At 42.0% G+C, this 22,719-nt stretch overlaps 1 protein-coding gene across 1 annotated transcript in view; it reads right to left on the bottom strand.

Moving 5' to 3' along the window:
- Positions 1–20,001, bottom strand: part of LOC118005915 (adhesion G protein-coupled receptor E2-like) — a 44,614-nt gene extending 24,613 nt beyond the window's left edge. Inside the window, exons 1-5 of the mRNA XM_034998306.1 lie at positions 19,648–20,001; positions 17,596–17,649; positions 10,484–10,633; positions 8,208–8,258; positions 7,779–7,913 (exon numbers count right to left, since the gene is read on the bottom strand). Coding sequence (XP_034854197.1) covers positions 7,779–7,913; positions 8,208–8,258; positions 10,484–10,633; positions 17,596–17,649; positions 19,648–19,675 — 418 coding nt within the window. The 5' untranslated portion in view covers positions 19,676–20,001. The remainder of the gene's footprint in view (positions 1–7,778; positions 7,914–8,207; positions 8,259–10,483; positions 10,634–17,595; positions 17,650–19,647) is intronic.
- Between the last annotated feature and the right edge of the window lie 2,718 nt (positions 20,002–22,719).

Here is a 22,719-nt window from a genome sequence, read left to right as displayed (position 1 = left end):
CTATTAATGAGGTGCAATCAAAAATGGGGGCGCTAAGTGCTAGAATAAATGAGGCAGAAGAGAGAATCAGTAATATAGAAGATGAAATGATGGAAAATAAAGAAGCTGAGAAAAAGAGAGATAAACAACTACTGGATCACGAGGGCAGAATTTGAGAGATAAGCGATACCATAAGACAAAACAACATTAGAATAATTGGGATCCCAGAAGAAGAAGAACGAGAGAGGGGGGCAGAAGGTATAATGGAGCAAATTATAGCAGAGAACTTACCTAATTTGGGGAAGAAAACAGGCATGAAAATCCAGGAAGCACAGAGAACCCCTCTCAAAATCAATAAAAATAGGTCAACACCCCAACATCTAATAGTAAAACTTATGAGTCTCATAGACAAAGAGAAAATCCTGAAGGCAGCTCGGGAGAAGAGATATGTAACGTACAATGGTAGAAACATTAGATTGGCAACAGACCTATCCACAGAGACCTGGCAGGCCAGAAAGGACTGGCAGGATATATTGAGAGCCCTAAATGAGAAAAATATGCAGCCAAGAATACTGTATCGAGCTAGGCTGTCATTGAAAATTGAAGGAGAGATAAAAAGCTTTCAGGACAAACAAAAACTAAAGGAATTTGCAAACGCAAAACCAGGCCTACAGGAAATCTTGAAAGGGGTCCTCTAAGCAAAGAGAGAGCCTAAAAGCAACATAGACCAGAAAGGAACACAGACAACATACGGTAACAGTCACCTTACAGGCAATACAATGGCACTAAATTCCTATCTTTCAATAGTTACCCTGAATGTAAATGGGCTCAATGCCCCAATCAAAAGACACAGGCTAACAGACTGGATTAAAAAACAAGACCCATCGATATGCTGTCTGCAAGAGACTCATTTTAGACCCAAAGACACCCCCAGATTGAAAGTGAGGGGGTGGAAAACCATTTCCCATGCTAATGGACACCAAAAGAAAGCTGGGGTGGCAATCCTTATATCAGACAAATTAGATTTTAAACTAAAGACTGTAATAAGAGATGAGGAAGGACATTATATCCTACTTAAAGGATCTATCCAACAAGAAGATCTAACAATTGTAAATATCTATGCCCCTAACATGGGAGCAGCCAATTATATGAGGCAATTAATAACAAAAGCAAAGAAACACATCGACAACAATACAATAATAGTATTGTATTATAACGCCCCCCCCTCACTGAAATGGACAGATCGTCTAAGCAAAAGATCAACAAGGAAATAAAGACTTTAAATGACACACTGGACCAAATGGACTTCACAGACATATTCAGAACATTCCATCCCAAATCAACACAATACACATTCTTCTCTAGTGCCCATGGAACATTGTGCAGAATAGATCACATCCTAGGTCATAAATCAGGTCTCATCCGGTACCAAAAGATTGGGATCATTCCCTGCCTATTTTCAGACCACAATGCTTTGAAACTAGAACTCAATCACAAGAGGAAAGTCGGAAAGAACTCAAATACATGGAGGCTAAAGAGCATCCTACTGAAGAATGAATGGGTCAACCAGAAAATTAAAGAAGAATTAAAAAAATACATGGAAACCAATGAAAATGAAAACACAACTGTTCAAAATCTTTGGGATGCAGCAAAGGCAGTCCTAAGAGGAAAGTATATAGCAATACAAGCCTTTCTCAAGAAACAAGAAAGGTCTCAAGTACACAACCTAACCCTACACCTAAAGGAGCTGGAGAAAGAACAGCAAATAAAGCCTAAACCCAGCAGGAGAAGAGAAATCATAAAGATCAGAGCAGAAAACAATGAAATAGAAACTAAAAGAACAGTAGAACAGATCAACGAAACAAGGAGATGGTTCTTTGAAAGAATTAACAAGATTGATAAACCCCTGGCCAGACTTATCCAAAAGAGAAGAGAAATGACCCAAATCAACAAAATCATGAATGAAAGAGGAGAGATCACAACCAACACCAAAGAAATACAAACTATGATAAGAACATATTATGAGCAACTCTATGCCACCAAATTAGATAACCTGGAAGCAATGGATGCATTCCTAGAGATGTATCAACTACCAAAACTGAACCAGGAAGAAATAGAAAACCTGAACAGACCTATAACCACTAAGGAAATTGAAGCAGTCATCAAAAATCTCCCCAAAAACAAAAGCCCAGGGCCAGATGGCTTCCCAGAGGAATTCTACCAAACATTTAAAGTACAATTAATACCTATTCTCCTGAAACTGTTCCAAAAAAATAGAAATGGAAGGAAAACTTCCAAACTCATTTTATGAGGCCAGCATTACCTTGATCCCAAAACCAGACAAAGACCCCATCAAAAAGGAGAATTACAGACCAATATCCCTGATGAACATGGATGCAAAAATTCTCACCAAAATACGAGGCAATAGGATCCAACAGTACATTAAAAGGATTATTCACCACGACCAAGTGGGATTTATCCCTGGGCTGCAAGGTTGGTTCAACATCTGCAAATCAATCAATGTGATACAATACATTAACAATAGAAAGAACATGAATCATAGGATCCTCTCAATAGATGCAGAAAAAGCGTTTGACAAAGTACAGCATCCTTTCTTGATCAAAACTCTTCAGAGTATAGGGATCGAGGGTACATACCTCAATATCATAAAAGCCATCTATGAAAAACCTACAGCGAATATTATTCTCAATGGGGAAAAACTGAGAGCTTTCCCCCTAAGGTCAGGAACGTGGCAGACATGTTCACTATCACCACTGCTATTCAACATAGTATTGGAAGTCCTAGCCACAGCAATCAGACAACAAAAAGAAATCAAAGGCATCCAAATTGGCAAAGAAGAAGTCAAACTCTCACTCTTTGCAGATGATATGATACTTTATGTGGAAAACCCAAAAGACTCCACCCCAAAACTGCTAGAACTCATACAGGAATTCAGTAAAGTGGCAGGATATAAAATCAATGCACAGAAGTCAGTGGCATTCCTATACACCAACAACAAGACAGAAGAAAGAGCAATTAAGGAGTCGATCCCATTTACAATTGCACCCAAAACCATAAGATACCTAGGAATAAATCTAAGCAAAGAGGCAAAGGATCTGTACTCAGAAAACTATAAAATACTCATGAAAGAAATTGAGGAAGACACAAAGAAATGGAAAAACGTTCCATGCTCATGGATTGGAAGAACAAATATTGTGAAGATGTCAATGCTACCTAGAGCAATCTACACATTCAATGCAATCCCCATCAAAATACCATCCACTTTTTTCAAAGAAATGGAACACATAATCCTAAAAATTGTATGGAACCAGAAAAGACCCCGCATAGCCAGAGGAATGTTGAAAAAGAAAAGCAAAGCTGGCGGCATCACAATTCCGGACTTCCAGCTCTATTACAAAGCTGTCATCATCAAGACAGCATGGTACTGGCACAAAAACAGACACATAGATCAATGGAACAGAATAGAGAGCCCAGAAATGGACCCTCAACTCTATGGTCAACTAATCTTCGACAAAGCAGGAAAGAATGTCCAATGGAACAAAGACAGTCTCTTCAACAAATGGTGTTGGGAAAATTGGATAGCCACATGCAGAAGAATGAAACTGGACCATTTCCTTACACCACACACAAATATAGACTCCAAATGGTTAAAAGACCTCAGTGTGAGACAGGAGTCCATCAACATCCTAAAGGAGAACACAGGCAGCAACCTCTTTGACCTCAGCTGAAGCAACTTCTTCCTAGAAACATCGCCAAAGGCAAGGGAAACAAAGGCAAAAATGAACTATTGGGACTTCATCAAGATAAAAAGCTTTTGCAAAGCAAAGGAAACAGTCAACAAAACCAAAAGACAACTGACAGAATGGGAGAAGATATTTGCAAATGACATATCAGATAAAGAGTTAGTATCCAAAATCTATAAAGAACTCATCAAACTCAACACCCAAAGAACAAATGATCCAATCCAGAAATGGGCAGAAGACATGAACAGACATTTTTCCAAAGAAGACATCCAAATGGCCAACAGGCACATGAAAAAGTGCTCAATATTGCTCGGCATCAGGGAAATCCCAATCAAAACCTCAATGAGATACCACCTCACACCAGTCAGAATGGCTAAAATTAACAAGTCAGGAAACGACAGATGTTGGCGGAGATGCGGAGAAAGGGGAACCCTCCTACACTGTTGGTGGGAATGCAAGCTGGTGCAGCCACTCTGGAAAACTGTATGGAGGTTCCTCAAAAAGTTGAAAATAGAGCTACCATATGATCCAGCAATTGCACTACTGGGTATTTACCCCAAAGATACAAAAGTAGGGATCCAAAGGGGTACGTGTACCCCGATGTTTATAGCAGCAATGTCCACAATATCCAGACTGTGGAAAGAGCCAAGATGTCCATCGACAGATGAATGGATAAAGAAGAGGTGGTATATATATACAATGGAATATTATGCAGCCATCAAAAGGAATGAGATCTTGCCATTTGCAACGACGTGGATGGAACTGGAGGGTATTATCTTGAGTGAAATAAGTCAAACAGAGAAAGACATGTATCATATGATGTCCCTGATATGAGGAATTCTTAATCGCAGGAAACAAACTGAGTGTTGTTGGAGTGGGGGGTGGGGTGGGAGGGATGGGGTGACTGGGTGATAGACACTGGGGAGTGTATGTGCTCTGGTAAGCGCTGTGAATTGTGCAAGACTATTGAATCTCAGATCTGTACCTCTGAAACAATGCAATATATGTTAAGGAAAAAAAAAAGAAGAAGAAGAAGAAGGTAGCCGGAGGGGAAGAATGAAGTGGGGAAAATCAGAGGGGTAGACGAACCATGAGAGACGATGGACTCTGAAAAACAAACAGGGTTCTAGAGAGGAGGGGGTTGGGAGGATGGGTTAGCCTGGTGGTGGGTATTGAGGAGGGCACATTCTGCATGGAGCACTGGGTGTTAGGCACAAACAATGAATCATGGAACACTTCATCTAAAACTAATGATGTAATGTATGGGGATTAACATAAGAATAAGAAAAAAAGCTTCTGCACAGCAAAGGAAATAGTCAACAAAACAAGGAGGCAACTCACAGAATGGGAGAAGATATTTGCAAATGACAGTACAGATAAAAGACTGGTATCTAAGATCTATAAAGAACTCAAACTCAATACCCAAAAAACAAATAATCAAGTCAAAAAATAGGCAGAAGACATGAAGACACTTCTCTGAGGATGACATACAAATGGCTAACAGACACATGAAAAAATGTTCATCATCATTAGCCATCAGGGAAATTGAAATCAAAAGCACATTGAGATACCACCTTACACCAGTTAGAACAGCAAAAATGGACAGGGAAAGAAACAACAAATATTGGAGAGGTTGTGGAGAAAGGGGAACCGTCTTACACTGTTGGTGGGAATGCAAGTTGGTACGGCCACTTTGGAAAACAGTGTGGAGGTGCCTCAGAAAATTAAAAATGGAGTTACCCTATGACCCAGCAATTGCACTGCTGGGTATTTACCCCAAAGACACAGATGTAGTGAAAAGAAGGGCCATATGCACCCCAATGTTCAGAGCAGCAATGTTGCAATAGCCAAACTGTGGAAAGAGCAGAGATGCCCTTCAACAGATGAATGGATAAAGAAGATGTGGTCCATATATACAATGGAATATTACTCAGGTATCAGAGAGGATGAATACCCAACTTTTGCATCAACATGGATGGGACTGGAGGAGATTATGCTAAGTGAAATAAGTCGAGCAGAGAAAGTCAATTATCATATGGTTTCACTTATTTGTGGAACATAAGGAATAGCATGGAGGACATTAGGAGAAGGAAGGGAAAAATGAAGTGGGGGAAATCAGAGGGAGAGATGAACCACGAGAGACTATGGACTCTGAGTAACAAACTGAGGGTTTTAGAGGGGAGAGGGGTGGGGGTTAGCCTGGTGATGGGTATTAAGGAGGGCATGTACTGCATGGAGCTTTGGGTGTTGCATGAAAACAATGAATTGTGGATCCCCACATCAAAAACTAATGATGGCAAAATTTCATTCCTTTTGATCGCTGTATAATATTCCATTGCATATATATACCACATCTTCATTATCCATTCATCTGTCGATGGACATCTTGGCTCTTTCCACAAAAAAAAATACGAAAAATTTTCATTGCCAACAGTATTCAGTGAAATAAATGTAAATTAAAACAAAACAAACAAACAAAAAACTAATATTGTATGGTGACTAACATAATAAACTAAAGTTACAAAAAAAAAAGAAGTGGGAATACGCCAAACTAAAAAGATTTTGTAAGTCAGGGCAACCATCAACACAATGAAAAGGCGATCTGTAATTTAGGAGAAAATATTTGCAAATCATATATCTGAGAAGTGATTAACATCCAAAAAATATAAAGAACTCATTCAACACAATAGAAAAAACCTAAACAATCCAATTTAAAAATGGGCATAGAATCTGAATAGACATTTTCCAAAGAAGACATCCAAATGGCCAACAGGTGTATGAAAAGGTACCCAACATCACTCATCATCAGGGAAATGCGAATCCAAACCATGTGATTTCACCTCACACCTGTTGGAAGGGCTATTATAAAAAAGATAGAATAGCAAGTATTGGTGAGGATGTGGGAAAAAGGGAACCTTGCTCCCTGTTGGAGGGAATGCAAATTAGTGCAGCCACTGTGAGAAAAAATCTGGAGTTTCCTCAAAAAATTTAAAACGGAACTACTATATGATCCAGTAATTCCACTCTGGGTATTTATTTGAAGGAAACAAAAACACTAACTTGGAAAGATATCTGCATCCTCATGTTCATTGCAGCATTTATAACAAGCAAGATAAGGAAACAACCTGTTTCTATCAGTGCATGAATAGATGATGAAAAGTGGTGTATGTATACAGGGGAATATCACTCGGCCATAAAAGAGAAGGCAATCTGGCCATTTGCAACAACACAGATGGATCTTGAGGGCATTATGCTAAGTGAGATATGTTAGAGAGAAAAGGATAAATGACATATGATTTCACTTATATGTGGAATCTAAAAACAAACAAAACAGAACTCATAGAAGAGATGAGTGGGTGCTGGAGGTGGGGAGGAATTGGTGGGGGTGGGCAAAATGGGTGTAGGTGGAAAATAAAAACTGTGCTAGCTCTGCTTGCCTCATGGGGCTACTGTGAGGAGCGAGGTGGGAAACAATGACCATGAAGGGGCAGGAGTTCCCAGTGAGCTTATGCTAGAAGACCCTGAGCTTCCAGGCTCTGTTGCTTCCTCTTGCTGCTTCCATTACTCTCCCCTTTCCTTGTGCTATGAGAATCATCACAGTAATAACAGTAGTGACCATGATAATAACTTGTGTCTGACAGTCTGTTCTGTACTAGTCTTTACCTGTTCTTCACACACATGAATTTTAAATCTCACTCCATCCATGGGGGGTAGGTACAATGATTGTCCCCAGTTTACAGACAAGCAAACTGAAGCATAGAGAGGAGAAATAATTTCCTACATGTCAGATGTAATCAGTGGTGAGCTGGACTTTGAACCCACATTGCTCAGCTTTGCTGTGTAAGTTCTCAACACTCTACCTACTGATCATGAAAACCTGATTGTCCGCTTCCCTCATACTCCCCCTGCCTTGTCACCTCTCTCTTTTCCTTGATGAAGTGCTGGGTGCTGCTGTCAGTGAGGCTGAGGGCTCGGGATGCTCCACCATCTCCCCCCTCCGTATCCGTGCCTCTCCACCACCCCAAGCCCTTGTACCATCACAACTCTCCAACAGGCTGGTGAACATCTCCCCGGATGAAGAAATGAATCCCGGGGAGCAGCGACAGGCAGTGGCATTGACACACGTGGATTTCGGAGGGCACCACTGAGCACAGTCTGTGGGGGCAGAGGCTGTGGGGACGAAGACCACAGTCAGAAGGCTTAAGAAATGGAGGGAGCCAGCTGCCAGTTGGGGGTCCAGGAATAGAGCAGGGGAGGGTAGGGAAGGTATAGCTGCCATTGGAAGAGCTCAGAAAACTCTGGACATTTAGGGAGGAGGAAACAGCTTCTTGGATACCCAGAAGACCATCTGTGAGACTTACTTGTGGAATAAGCTCCCTTCCCTACCCCTTGTTGGTGAGAAAACCCAGACCCCAGCATGCACTCCCCAGCTTATGTCACCAATGGGGCTGGCTGGGCACTCACCTTTCAGTTTCCGTACAGGTCCCAGTGTCAGCAGTAGCAGCACTAAGACCCCTGGGACAGAAAAACAGATGAAAAAGAGAGGAGAGTCAAGTTCCAGTTTCAACCCATGTCTGCATGGTCATTGCCTTCTGGGGGGTGGTTCTGCCTGCAGCCCAAGGCTTTCCAGCAGGATCCAAGAGGCTCCTATACTGCACACAGAACCAAGACTCAGCCTGTCCTCTCCATCTCCCTGGACTCCCCAAGAAGTCAGTCAAGGATAACCACAGGCTTCATGGAACCCCAGGTGCTACAGGTGAGGGGACAGAATATACACAGACAGCTGATGTCAGGGACACAACGTAGAAACTCCAACCTCTCCCAAAGGAGGGGAGTAAATCTATTTTTTTTAATTTTTATTTATTTATTTTTTAAAATTTTATTTTATTATGTTATGTTAGTCACCATACAATACATCATTAGTTTTTGATGTAGTGATCCATGCTTCATTGTTTTCATATAACACCCAGTGTTCCATGCAATACATGCCCTCCTTAATATCCATCACCAGGCTAACCCATCCCCCCTCCCCCCCCTAAAACCCTCGGTTTGTTTCTCAGACTCCATAGTCTCTCATGGTTTGTCTCTCCCTCCGAGGGGAGTAAATCTTGGAGGAGAAACTCTTCCAATCCATGTGTCTTGCCCATATGCAGGTTCTTTGTTCTATGGCAATAGTAGAAATCTGCTTGGAGAAGGCCCTTTCTCTCCTCCATGGTGAATGGGTGCTTTTTCTATTTCACATGGAGCATCCTATGGGATAATAGTGTGGCCAGATGGTCTGTTGTCCAGATGTGGATGGAAGTGGCCCAAGCCCTCTCAATCTGTCAAGCCTGGTGCCCTCAGCTTACTCCAGATGGGGTGGGGATGTCACAGCCACCTGAGTCCCAACCTGAAGACTTGAACAAGTCCAGGGTGGGCTTTCCTGGGAACTGCGTGCAGGGGAAATGCTGCATTCCCGACCAGGACCTATCATGACTCCCAGCTATGGCCTTTGTCCTGACTTTCCCCAGGTGGATTCTCACTACCTGCATAACCTTTGGTATCTCCGTTGTCCTGGCAGGAGAGCATGCTCCTATCCATGCTAACTCTGAGACTCCAGCTCCACGGAGATGGACAAGACCCATACCTGAGCCAGGCCCTTTAAGGGGCTTGAGGCAAAGAGTCGAGAGAATGAAAGTGATGCTGGACAGGCAGGGTCACCTGGACAGTGGGAACCAGGGCTGTGGTAGACAATGGGGCTGACATCCAGTCAGGCAGCCTTGGGACAGTGGAGTTGCCTTTTTGGATCCCTGTGAAGGCATCCCCTGGACTGGCAGGAAGTGGTGAGAATCCGCATCTGAGCAAGGCCAGCAGTGGGTGAGGGCAGGGTGGTTGGAGAGGGGAGCAGGTGCTGATGGGCAAGAAGTGGCAGATGTTTCTGTTTTCTTGGCCCTTGGCCTCCCACCAGGGATGCACACACTGGGCCCAGCTGAATGGGGCTTGGCCTCCATCTTTTGTCCCTGATTGTCTGGGTCAACGTGGGGCCTTGACTGACCTCCTTGGAAGAGGGTCAGGCCTCTGGCAATGGTCCCTTCTCTTTATATCCAATCCAGATGGCAGCGTCTTCCATTCACCTAAATTTTAGAGTGTGTGTGTAGGGTGGTCCACATCACTCTGCCCAGCCCCACACAACATCTTCCTGGTCCCAGATTGCCCACAGGTCTATAAACTAAAATTATTGGGGAGGTTCAGGGCAGAGCCTTGCATGGGGAATTAGAGCTGGGAGGCCAAGAAGCCAGTTCACTGTGCCAGGAGGAGCCTTCTCCAGGTGGGGTTATTGGCCACGGGCAGGGATGGCCAGGGGAGGTGGGCCTACCCTTGAATCTCCCCACTTCCCACATTTCTGGACAGGGTTCCTGGGTCCATCCTGGTGTGGCCGAGCCTGTGTGGATTCCAGGGAGGTAGGGAAGGTCTCATCCTGGCTGCCATTGATGAAACAGAAGAAACCGATATTGCACTGTGAGCTTGTGAAGTATCCTGGATGCCACCCCTCTGTTTTCTGAAAATAAAGTGCCACATGGCAAGGGAGACGTTCCAAAATTGTGTGAGTGGCACTCTGCAGAAGGATCTGAGCCTTGGGGTCTAGAGAAGGATAGGACACAGGTCGGTGCCCAGAATATCTCTCTGATGCTTGGAGAAAGTGAGCTGAGTGACCCCAGACCTCATGGATGGGGAGATGGAAGGTGCAAAGCCATTCTTACCTTGACACATATTCTCACTCTCATTCCTGAACACTGTCTCAGAAATGAGCTCCTGTCCCGGGCCACACATGCAGTACCTGCCATCCATGCCCTGGCAGTCAGCGTAGGCTGCACAGGACCTTCTCAAGGGTTGTTCACACATGTTAATGTCTGGAATACAACAAGATAAAGGATCACTTCCCAAAGGAGTAAGTTCCCCCAGGTCAGAGGCCCTGGTCTGCCGCCTGGCCCCACAGTGAAGTCTGGATGGATGCAAGTGCCAGGTGGTACACCTGGGGCAGGTCTGAGCTGGAGCCAGCTGCTCCAAACGCCTGCTCACTGTTCTGCTCATCTCTGCTCTCTGGTTGGGCCTGAGGGCACCTAGATTCAGACACTCTGCTGTGCTATGATGGGGGCAGGAAGGAGGTCTGCACCCCTTTCTGCAGGCCTTGTGAAAAAAAACAGAGGCACTAAGTCAGGCTCCAGACCCTCCCCTGTGGTCCTGTTGGCACCATTGGAGACCTGGGGTGGGCTCTAGTCAGGGCATGGAAGGCCACCCTCAATTCTGAGGCAGTGGAGGGAGTCATGGCCTAGGGGCTGTCCAGGGTGATACTCATCATTCACCCCCAAGGATGGAAGCAGATGGTCAAGCCCCCACCCATTGATGGTTTTTACCCACTTTTCTCACAGTGGTCCAAGTACACCCCACAATCCTCATTAAGTACTTCCTCAAATCCCAATGTCAATCCTTTTCCAGATGCCTCAGGATGTCTCCGGGGGAATTCCCTTTAATTAGAGCCCATAATAGATGGGAAATGAAGAAGCAACAGGAAGCTGCTAATAGCTGAGTCATTGCAGGGCGGCTTCCTGGCCTCCTGTTCCTAAACCTGAGAGGAAAGAGTCCCATGAACCAGGTCCTTTTGAGTAGCTCAGGGACCCATAGAGCAGGGGCTACACATCACTGGCTAAAAATAACAGTTTAATAAGAGCCAGCAAGACAAGAATGCATCAAAATGCAGGGAAGAATGTTTTCTCCTGTACATGCTAATCAGGGGACCAAAGACTTTTAGAGCTTAAAAGGACTCACGACATCCTGCTGAGTCAGAGCAGGCAACTGGGCTCCCCAGAGCAGAGTTTCCTACCTGAACTTGTGGACATCCCTTCTAAGGCCCCAGGTCCAGGCTGTGGGTGTCAGCACCAGGACAAAACAGGATGTGGGAAGACGCACACTTGACACATTTGTGTTCACCCCCATCTGGGCAATGGGACTGTCCTCCTCTCTTCTCAGAGGGTGGCAATGGTTGGACACTTGCCTTCAAGGTTGTTGGGTGGGGTGGAGTCGAGTGGGAGACAGGTGGGAATGAGGCATGTGGGAGGGGAAGACATGATGATGAGAAATCCTCAACCTGACAGGCATGCTCCCAGGAAGGAGCTGGGATCCAGGTACACCATCAGCAGGGCTCCTTGCCATGCTCACCCAGCCATGAGTCTCCATGAGACAGATACACAAATGCAGGGAGATCTGCTAGGGATACCTCTCTGGCATGGAGGGGCTGGGCAGGAGTCAGAACACCACCTTTTCTTCCATGGTAGATTTACTTTCCCTCAAATATTAAATGACACACAGCTACTTAGAAGGACAAAGAAAATGTAAAAAAATGAAATAGAAAATCACCCATAAGTCCACTACACAAACTACTGGTAAATTTTGAGGTATTTTTTTCTTATCTTTTTAAACATATTAGGAATTTTTCCTTTACTTACCAATATATATGCATCTAAGACTATTTTGAGTACATGAAAGAATTTCTTGGTGTAAAAACTGTATATTTTCCCACTTTTCCCTATTTTCTTATTGTGGTAAAAGGCACACAACAAAATTTTCCATCTTAACCATTTTTAAGTATTAGAATTTTCTTTTATGATCCTATTTTGTTGAATAAAAACCTCTTGTCCACAATAGCCAAACTATGGAAAGAGCCAAGATGTCCATCAACAGATGAACGGATAAAGAAGATGTGGTATATATATACAATGGAATATTCTGCAGCCATCAAAAAGAATGAAATCTTGCCATTTGCAACAATGTGGATGGAACTAGAGGGTATTATGCTGAGTGAAATAAGTCAATCAGAGAAAGACATGTATCATATGACCTCAGTGATATGAGGAATTCTTTTTTTTTAGGTTTTATTTTTTATTTTATTTTATTTTTTTATTCTTATGTTAATCCCCATACATTACATCATTAGTTTTAGATGTAGTGTTCCATGATTCATTGTTTGTGCATAATACCCAGTGCTCCATGCAGAATGTGCCCTCCTTAATACCCACCACCAGGCTAACCCTGAGAAACAAACTGAGGGTTCTAGAGGGGAGGTGGGTGGGGGGATGGGTTAGCCTGGTGATAGGTATTAAAGAGGGCGCGTATTGAATGGGTGCACTGGGTGTTATACGCAAACAATGAATCATGGAACATTACATGAAAAACTAATGATGTGTGGTGATTAATGTAACATAAAAAAAAAGATTAAAAAAACCCCTCTTCAGTGTCATTATAAAATGTTTTTTAAAGCAAACTTTAGTTCCAGCTTCCTTTATTCAAGTTGTATTTATTTTCATCTTAAAGGAAAAACAATTTTTGTTTTTGTTTTTTTAAAGATTTAAAAATCCCCCTGGGGGGTGGGCAGCAGGCAGAGGGAGAGGGAGAAGGAGAAGCAGGCTCCCCGCTGAGCAGGGAGCCGGACGCGGTGCTCAATCCCAGGACCTTGGGATCATGACCTGAGCTGAAGGCAGATGCTCAACTGACTGAGCCACCCAGGTGCCCCAATTTTTGTTTCGTTGATTTGAGAAAAATAGTTGATTTTCTTTATGAGGTTGAAATTTCTCTTTCTTTCTCTTTCTCTTTCTTTCTTCTTTTTCTTTCTTTCTTTCTTTCTTTCTTTCTTTCTTTCTTTCTCTCTCTCTCTTTCTCCTTCCTTCCTTCCTTCCTTCCCTCTTTTTCTTTTTCAGCATAGTTTAACAACTGTGTTGTTTTAAAGTTAAGGTTATTTCATCAATCCATTATTAGTATTTATTTATTTATTTATTTATCGTATCATATGCCCTCTTTAATTTCCATCACCCAGTTACCCCATCCCCCCACCAACCTCCCTTTCAGCAACCCTGTTTGTTTCCTGGAGTCAAGAGTCTCATATGGTTTGTCTCCCTCAATGATTTCTTCCCATTCAGTTTTCCCTCCCTTTCCCTATTATCCTCTACACTATTCCTTATGTTCCACATATGAATGAAACCATATGATAATTGTGTTTCTCTGATTGACTTATTTCTTTTTAGGTTAAAATTATGTTACCTTTATTTAAATGTTTTGAAAAGATATTCATATATAACAGAATTTTAAAAATACACTTCTAATTTTGTATAATTTCTTAAGCAGATATGTAGTATAACTTAATTCCTGGATTGTGAAAGTTTTTTTAAAGATGATTTTATTTGAGTGAGAGAGAGCAGGGGAGGGGCAAAAGGAGAGGGAGACAAGCTGACTCCCTACTGAGCAGGGAGCCTGACTTGGGCCTCTACCCTAGGACCCTGAGATCATGACCTGAGCTGAAATCAAGAGTCAGAAGCTCAACTGACTGAGCCACCCAGGTCCTCTGAAAGTTTGTTTTTGTATACTTAAAAAATTATTTCAGGGGCAAAATAAATGATTTTTTTGGTTAAATTTATATTTTTAATCTTCAACAGTAAATTTAATACATAATAATAGTCATCTTTGAAATTAATTTTCTTTTTTTATTATGTTCAGTTAGCCACTGTATAGTACATAAAAAATAAATGATTTAAATAGTACTAAACAATACTATCTTATTTGTGCATAGTGCTCTTTAGCTTACAAAGTATTTTTTTTATTGTTTTTTATTGCAGCACTATTTGCAATAGCCAAGATATGGAAGCAAATTGAGTGTCCGTCAACAGATGAGTGGATAAGGAAGATGTGGTATATGCACAATGGAATATTACAGAGCCATAAAAAGGATGAGATTGTGCCGTTTGAGACAATATGAATGGACCTAGAGGTTATTATGTTAAGTGAAATAAGATTGAGAAAGACAAATACCATATGGTATTACTCATAAATGGAATCTAAAAAAAACTGCAAATGAATAAAACAAATAAGCAAAAAGCAGAATCAGACCTATAAGTACAGAGAACAAACTGATGGTTGCCAGAGGAGAGGGGGGCTGGGGGTTGGGTGAAGGGGAGTGGGAAATACAGGCTATCAATTATGGAATGAATAAGTCATGGGAAGAAAAGGCACAGCATAAGGAATATAGTCAATGCTATTGTAACAGCAATGTGTTGATTCAATGGCAGCTACACTTGTGGTGAACATAGCATAATGTATAAATTTGTCGAATCATTATGTTGTATATCTGAAACTAATGTAACATTGTGTGTCAAATATACTCAAATATAAAAGACTTTAGAAATGTTTGCTTTCTTTTTTTAATTTTTTTAAAGATTTTATTTATTTATTTGAGAGAGAGAGAATGAGAGACAGAGAGCATGAGAGGGAGGAGGGTCAGAGGGAGAAGCAGACTCCCTGCCGAGCAGGGAGCCCGATGCGGCACTCGATCCCGGGACTCCAGGATCATGACCTGAGCCGAAGGCAGTCGCTTAACCAGCTGAGCCACCCAGGCGCCCCTGCTTTCTTTTTTAAAATATATTTTCATCGAAGTATAATTAACATACAGTGTTATATTAGTTTCAGATGTATAACATAATGATTTACCAGTTCTAAACATTACTCAGTGCTCACCGTGATGAGTGTAGACATCAATTGTCACCAGACAATATTATTACAGAATTATTGACTATATTCCCCATGCTGTGCTTCTCATCTCTGTGACTTATTTATTTTATAGCTGGAAGTTTGTACCTCCTAATCCCCTTTATCTATTTTGCCCATCCCCCTGCCACCTTCCCTCTGGCAACCACCAGTTTGCTCTCTGTATTGGAGTCTGGTTTTGTTTGTTTTATATTTTAGATTACACATATATGTGAAATCATATGGTATTTGTCTTTCTCAGACTGACTTACCGCACTTGATATTAAGCCTTCTAGGTCCATTCATGTTGTTACAGATGGCAAGATCTTTTTTTTGTGGGTGAGTAATGTTCCATTGAAGATGGATGCCACATCTCATTTATCATTTCATCTACGGATGAACACTTGAGTTGCTTCCATATCTTGGGCATTGTAAATAATGCTGCAATAAAAGTTAGGGGTGCGTATATCTTTTTGAATTAGTGTTTTTGTTTCCTTTGGGTAAATACCCAGTAGTGAAATTACTGGATCATATAGTATTTCTATTTTTAATTTTTTGAGGAACCTCCATACTGTTTTCCACAGTGGCTGTACCAATTTACATTCCCACTAACAGTGCATGAGGGTTCCTTTTTCTCTACATCCTCACCAATACTTAAACCCCCCCTAGCTTTATACCTGGACATGCTTCTACCATTTTATTAGTTGTAAGACTTTGGATAAGTCACTCAATCTTTTTGAGCTTAAATTTGATAATTTAAAAAATGATGCTACCCTGAAACCATAAAATTCATAGAGGAAAACAGGGAGTGAGCTTTTTGACATTGGTGTAGGCAATGATTTTTTGGACTTGACACCAAAAGCAAAGGCAACAAAAGCAAAAATAGATAAGTGGGACCATAGCAAACTAAAAACTTCTGTACAGCAAGGGAAAGCATCAACAAAATGAAAAGGCGGTCTACAATTTGGGAGAAAATATTTGCAAACCATATTATCTCATAAAGGATTAACTTCCAAAATATATAAAGAATTCATACAACTCAATAGCAAAAAAAAAAAAACCCTCTAAAGATTATTATTAATAAATTTAAAGTTGGGTAGAGGATCTGAATATACATTTTTCCAAAGAAGACATCCAAACGGCCAAGAGGTACACGAAAATGTACTCAACACTAGTAATCATCAGGGAAATGCAAATCAAAACCACAATGAGGTATCATCTCATACCTGTTAGAATGGCTGTTATAAAAAAGACAAGAAATAACTGTCGGTGAATATGTGGGAAAAAGGGAAATTTGTGCACCGTTGGAGGAAATTTAAATTGGGAAACTATGACCCTGAGGGGGCAGGAGTTCCTGGTGAGCTCATGCCAGGTGGAGTGGCTGAGCTTCTAGGCTCTGGGTGTTTCTTCCCTCCTGTTGATTCCATTACTCTCCCCTTTCCTTGTGCTATGAGAATCATCACAGTAATAACAGTAGTGACCATGATAATAACTTGTGTCTGACAGTCTGCTCTGTACTAGTCTTTACCTGTTCTTCACACACGTGAATTTTAAATCTCACTCCATCCATGGGGGGTAGGTACAATGATTGTCCCCAATTTACAGACAAGCAAACTGAGGCATAGAGAGGAGAAATAATTTCCTACATGTCAGATGTGATTAGCGGTGAGCTGGACTTTGAACCCACGTAGCCCAGCTCTGCTGTGTAAGCTCTCAACACTCTGCTTATTGATCATGAAAACCTGATTGTCCATTTCCCTCGTACTCCCCCTGTCCTGTCACCTCTCTCTTTTCCTTGATGAAGTGCTGGGTGCTGCTCTCAAGACTGAGGACCCCCTTCCTGTCTCCCCCCACATCTCCATGCCTCTCCACCACCCCAAACCCCTGTACCATCACAATTCTCCAAGGGACTGGTAAAAATCTCCCCAAAGAACTGAATCCTGGAGAACAGTGACACATGATGGCATTGACCCATGGAGAGTTCAGAGGTCACCAGTGAGGACAGGTGTGGGGGAACTAGCAGTGGGGATGGAGACCATAGCCAGAAGTTTCGAGGAATGGATGAAGCCAGCTGCCAGCTAAGGGTCCATGAGTAGAGCAGGGGAAGGTAGGGGATGGATGGCTGCCATCAGAAGAGGAAAGGACAGAAGACTGGACATTTATGGAGGAAGAAACAGTTTCTATTATCTCCAGAAGACTATCTTGGAGCTTCACTTGGAGAATAAGCCTCCTTTCCCCCTTGGTGCAGAACCCAGACCCTAGCATGCTCTCCTTAGCTTATGTCACTAAGTCTGGGCAGACTCACCTCTACTGTTCTGGACTGAAGCTCCCCATGTCAACAGCAGCAGCATCAAGAGTCCTGGGGCAGAAAAAACAGTGAGAGAACAAAGAAAGGAGAGTGGAGCTCCAGTTTCAATTCCTGGTGGCATGGTCATTGCCTCCTGGGGAGGTGGCTCTGACCCTGCAGCCCACAGCTTTCCAGCAGCATCCACAAGGCTCTTGTACTTTATGTAGAATTGAGGACCAGTCCTATTCCCTCCCTCTTCCTGGACTCCCTGAGAAGTTAGTCACTAACGGACACCACCCTCATGGAACCTCAGTGTTACAGGTAAGGGGACAGAATATACACAGACAACTGATGTCAGGGACACGATTTAGAAATTCCAGCCTCTCCTGATGGAGGGGGTAAATCTTAAAGCACAAAGTCCACAGATGGGTGTGTGCTCTGTCCACAGCCAGGTCCTTTGTTCTCTGGCAATGGCAGAAATCTACCTTGAGGATTTCTCTTCCAGGATCACTCCCCTCTGTTTAACCCACATGTTTTGGGGCACACAAGAAGAGCATGGGTTTGGGAGTCAGCCAGCCCCAAGTCTGAGTCCCAGCTCACAGTGGTATTGGTCGTGCAGGGAGCCATGGAATCACGAGAGGGGGAGCTGATGACAGGTGAGGGGTGAGAACTATCACCCTGGCGGTTTGAGCCACCATCTCCTGGTTAAGTGGCCGCTCCAGATGCAGCACCCATGGCTTCTATGGTTCCTTTCAAGTGAGCTCCTGGCCATCCTACAGTGCACTGAGGACACAGCATTTCCATTTATCTCCCAGTCTGGTCCTGAGTGATGGGTCACTGGGCAGGGTTACTTGTATGAAAACCACTGCAGGTGTGAAGGAATCTACCCTACAGGCAATCACCTGGCCACCTGTTAGAGTCTGTCATTCCATTCATGGGAGGCAATGAAGTTTATAGAAGTCTTTCCATATCTCAGTACCTTTATAGGATTTTCCTAAAATGTGCCCAGCATGAAAAATAATCATGTTCTGCACATCAGATGATAAGAAATTTGACTATTTTCACAACAACCAGGGGAAAAAATTACAACCAATGAGGACAACTGAAACACTTAACTTGTTATCTAACAGGTATTATCCTAAGCATTGAGGGAAAGAAAGACTAATCAGCATTAAGCTGTCCCTGCTATTATGCAGTTATTGCCCTTTCAACCATTCCATGACCCACACAAAGCCTATGGACTAAAGGATGATGTTCTTCTTAGCTCATTAGAGTTTTCAGAGAATTTGGTTATGTTCCCTTGTGAAAAAAATAGTATAGGTGGTATGAGGGTTAGTATATGTGCTGCCGAAGCGAGCACAGGTGGTATGAGGGTTAATTTCATGTATCAGTTTGGCTGGGCCACAGCACCCAGATATTTGGTCAAACACTAATCTAGATATTGCTGTGCAGGTGCTTTTTAGATGAGATTAACAATTAAATCAGTAGACTCTGAGTAAAGCTGATTACCCTCCATAATGTGGGTGGGCCTCCTCTAATCAGTTGAAGACCTTGGGGGGAAAAAAAAGACTGACCTCCTCTGAGGAGGAGGGAATTCTGCTTCCAGAATGACTTCAGACTTGAGATGTAACATCAAGTCAGCCTGCTGGCCTGCCCTGCAGAATATCAATTTCCCAACTTCCACAATCTCATGAACCAATTCCCTAAAATGAATGAATCTCTCTTTCTCTCTCTCCCTCACCCTCTCTCTCTCATACACACAGACAGACAGACACACAGACACACAGACACACACACACACACACACATTATACTGTTCTGTTTCTCTGGAGAAACTGGACCAATATAGGTGGTAAAATGAGATTGGCTCCAGGAGTAAGTTTTACTGATTTTCTCCTTTGAGACTTAATATAAATGATCCAACATCCTTCTTAAAATCTATTCCCTTTGTCCTTTATAGAAAAAGTGGGAAAACAAACAGATTATCAAGAACACAGAATATTTTCTAACTGGATAGAGAGTTCCCAGATAGCTTTAGTTATCTGTCATTATTGTTATAATTCTACCTACCTGGCAGCAGTAGATTTCTGTTTCTCATGATGCAGACCACCAGTGAGCCCAGGCATAGAGGACGTCTGGTCTGGGTCTGTGTGTGTTACAAAGACTTCCTGTTTTAAATCTGACTTGGGCTCCAGAGGAACTGCCATAGGAAACCACTGGTCTGGATCCTTTCTTTCCAGAGAATCTGTCTTGTGATTAACTTCTCAGAAACTTCCCTTCTATTTTTTAAGTATTTGCATAGCATTACTGGTGTTTGTACTGAAAGCTTCCTTGAAGGTGGTTTTTAAATCTTTGTGGTATAGGAAGATGTAATCCCGTGTATTATAAGAACTTCCCAACATGAAGAATTTGCTGGTCTTTCTACCTCATGAAGACCTTGGATCAGAGTCAACAGAATTAACTATTTAGTATCTGTTAAAAGACAATTTTTAAAAAAGATTTTATTTATTTATTTAATTTAAATTCAATTAGCCAACATATAGTACATCATTAGTTTTTGATATAATGTTCAATGATATATTAGTTGTGTATAGCACCCAGTGCTTATTTATTTTAGAGAAAGAGAGAGTGAGTGAGAGAGAGAGAGAGAGAGAAAGAGAGAGAGAGAGTGTGAGTGGGGGGAAGGGTAGAGGGAGAAGGAGGGAGAGAATCTCAAACAGATCCGCTGCTGAGCACAGAACCCCCCACATAGGGCTGGATTCCAAAACCCCAAGATCATAGCCTGAGCAGAAATCAAGAGTTGGACACTTAACTGAGTCACACAGGCGCCCCTAAAAGACAATTTTATTGAGGTATAAATGCCATACATCATTATATTAGTTTTAGGTATATAACATAATGATTTGATATTTGTATATATTGTGAAATAATCACCACAATAAATCTACTTGACATCCATTACCATACATAGTTGCAAATTTTGTGTGTGTGATGAGAACTTTTAAGACCTATTCTCTTAGCAACTTTCAAATATGCAATATATTATTAATTGTAGTTACCATGCTGTACTTTATATCCCCATGACTTATTTATTTTGTAACTGGCTGAAAAATATTCATATATATATAAAATTCCATTATATATATAGACACCACATTTTCTTTATCCATTCATCCACACCATGAAAAATGTTGTGCTACATTCCACTGGCATCCATGATTTCTGATGAGAAATGAGCTGATATCTGAAATGTTTGTTCCCTTAGGGATGAGGTATCATAATCTCTCATTGCTTTCAAGATTTTTTTCTTTGTCTTTACATATCAAAAGTTTGATTGTGATGTTTCTTGGCCCTAATTTGCTTAAGTTGATTCTGTTTGGAGTTTCCTCAGCTTCTTGAATCTATATGTCTTTGTCTTTTGGAAATTTGAGAAATTTTAACCATTTTTTTCCCTCTGAATAGTTTTTCAGTTCCATATTCTCTCCCTCTGGAATTCATTTTTTAAATTTAAATTCAATTAGCCAACATATAGTACATCATTAGTTTCAGATGTAGAGTTCAATAACTTATCAGTTGCATATAACATGTGGTGCTCATCACACAGTTGCCCTATCCCCCCCGACCTCTCCTCCAGCAACCCTGTTTGTTTCCTAGAGTTAAGAGTTTCTCATGGAATTCAATTGCAGAAATATTAGATATTTTTTATAGTCCCATAGGTCCCTGAGATGCTTATAATTTTTTTTGTAGTTTATTTTGTCTGTCTTATTCAGATTGCATAAATTATATTGTTTTGTCTTCAGGTTCACTGATTTTTTCCTTCTTTTGTCCCCATTCTGCTAGTAAGCCCATCCAATAGAGTTTTCACTTTTTGTATTTTCTCAGGTCTAAAATTTCCATTAGGTCTTTGTAATCATCTGCTTCTTATCGAAGTTCTCTGTTTCTTTGCTAAGACTTTCTATTTTTTCATTTGTTTCAGAAAAGTTTGCTTGTAATTGCTCATTAGAACATTTTTTTAACTTTTTTTTTTAGATTTTATTTATTTATTTGACAGAGAGAGACACAGCGAGAGAGGGAACACAAGCAGGGGGAGTGGGAGAGGGAGAAGCAGGCTTCCCGCGGAGCAGGGAGCCCGATGCAGGGCTCGATCTCAAGACCCTGGGATCATGACCTGAGCCGAAGGCAGACGCTTAACGACTGAGCCACCAAGGCGCCCCTAACTTATTTTTTTTGATGTAGTGTTCCATGATTCATTGTTTGCATATAACACCCAGTGCTCCATTCAATACGTGTCCTCTTTAATACCCATCACCTGACTAACCCATCCCCCCAACCCTCTCCCCTCTAGAACCCTCAGTTTGTTTCTCAGAGTCCACAGTCTCTAGAGCATTTTTTTATGATGGTTGCTGTAAAATATTTGTCATAATTCTAACATTTGTGTCATCTCAAGTTGAGGTTTTCCTGGTTCTTGGTATGACAATGATTTTTTAAATTGTAGTCTTGGTCTTTATGGTATTGTGTTTTGAAACTGGATTTTATTAGGATCTTCTGTTTTGGCAGACTCTTCTGACACCATGCTGGGAGTGGGGGGAGGAGTGGCCATGTTGTTACTGGCAAGTGAGGGTGGGAATGCAGACTTTCCTCTTGGGCCCGCTGACACTCCTGTGTGGGAGGATACCTGATGTGGGATTGAAGGGATGCCTTGTTACTGCTCCTCACAGGGCCTCTACTGACACCATGAAAGTCCCAGCTCCTTCTCAGCCACAACCCCAGCGGGTGGGAGGGAATGCTTCATCATAGCTGGGCAAGGGTAGAGGTCTGGGCTTCCAGACTTGACCTTTGCTGATGAAAATAATTGTGGGGACAGTTTTTCTCTGTTGTTTGGTTGGAATAGGGAAGTTACTGCTGAAATATTTTGTTTTGCCAGGTGTTCCCTTTCCTGGTCCTTTGGATAGGGAGAACTGGCTTTTCTTGGGGACATTTTTTGTTGTCTGCACCTGTTGGCATTTCTGGGCTGCCAGCCTCTTTAATTCCAAGCCTGGGATACATGAGGCCAAACAAAAGCTCATGGGACTCGCCATTGCATAGTGTTTTGGGTCCCAAGGTCCTGTTGTATCTTCCTTCCCTCTATCTTTTAGAGTGGTG

The sequence above is a fragment of the Mirounga leonina genome, unplaced genomic scaffold, assembly GCF_011800145.1.
Source record: "Mirounga leonina isolate KUSES-001 unplaced genomic scaffold, KU_Mleo_1.0 Mir_94, whole genome shotgun sequence".
In the NCBI taxonomy this organism is placed as follows: Eukaryota; Metazoa; Chordata; class Mammalia; order Carnivora; family Phocidae; genus Mirounga; species Mirounga leonina.
The sequence above is the reverse complement of the archived record's forward strand: the minus strand, read 5'-3'. Positions and strand labels throughout refer to the sequence as shown.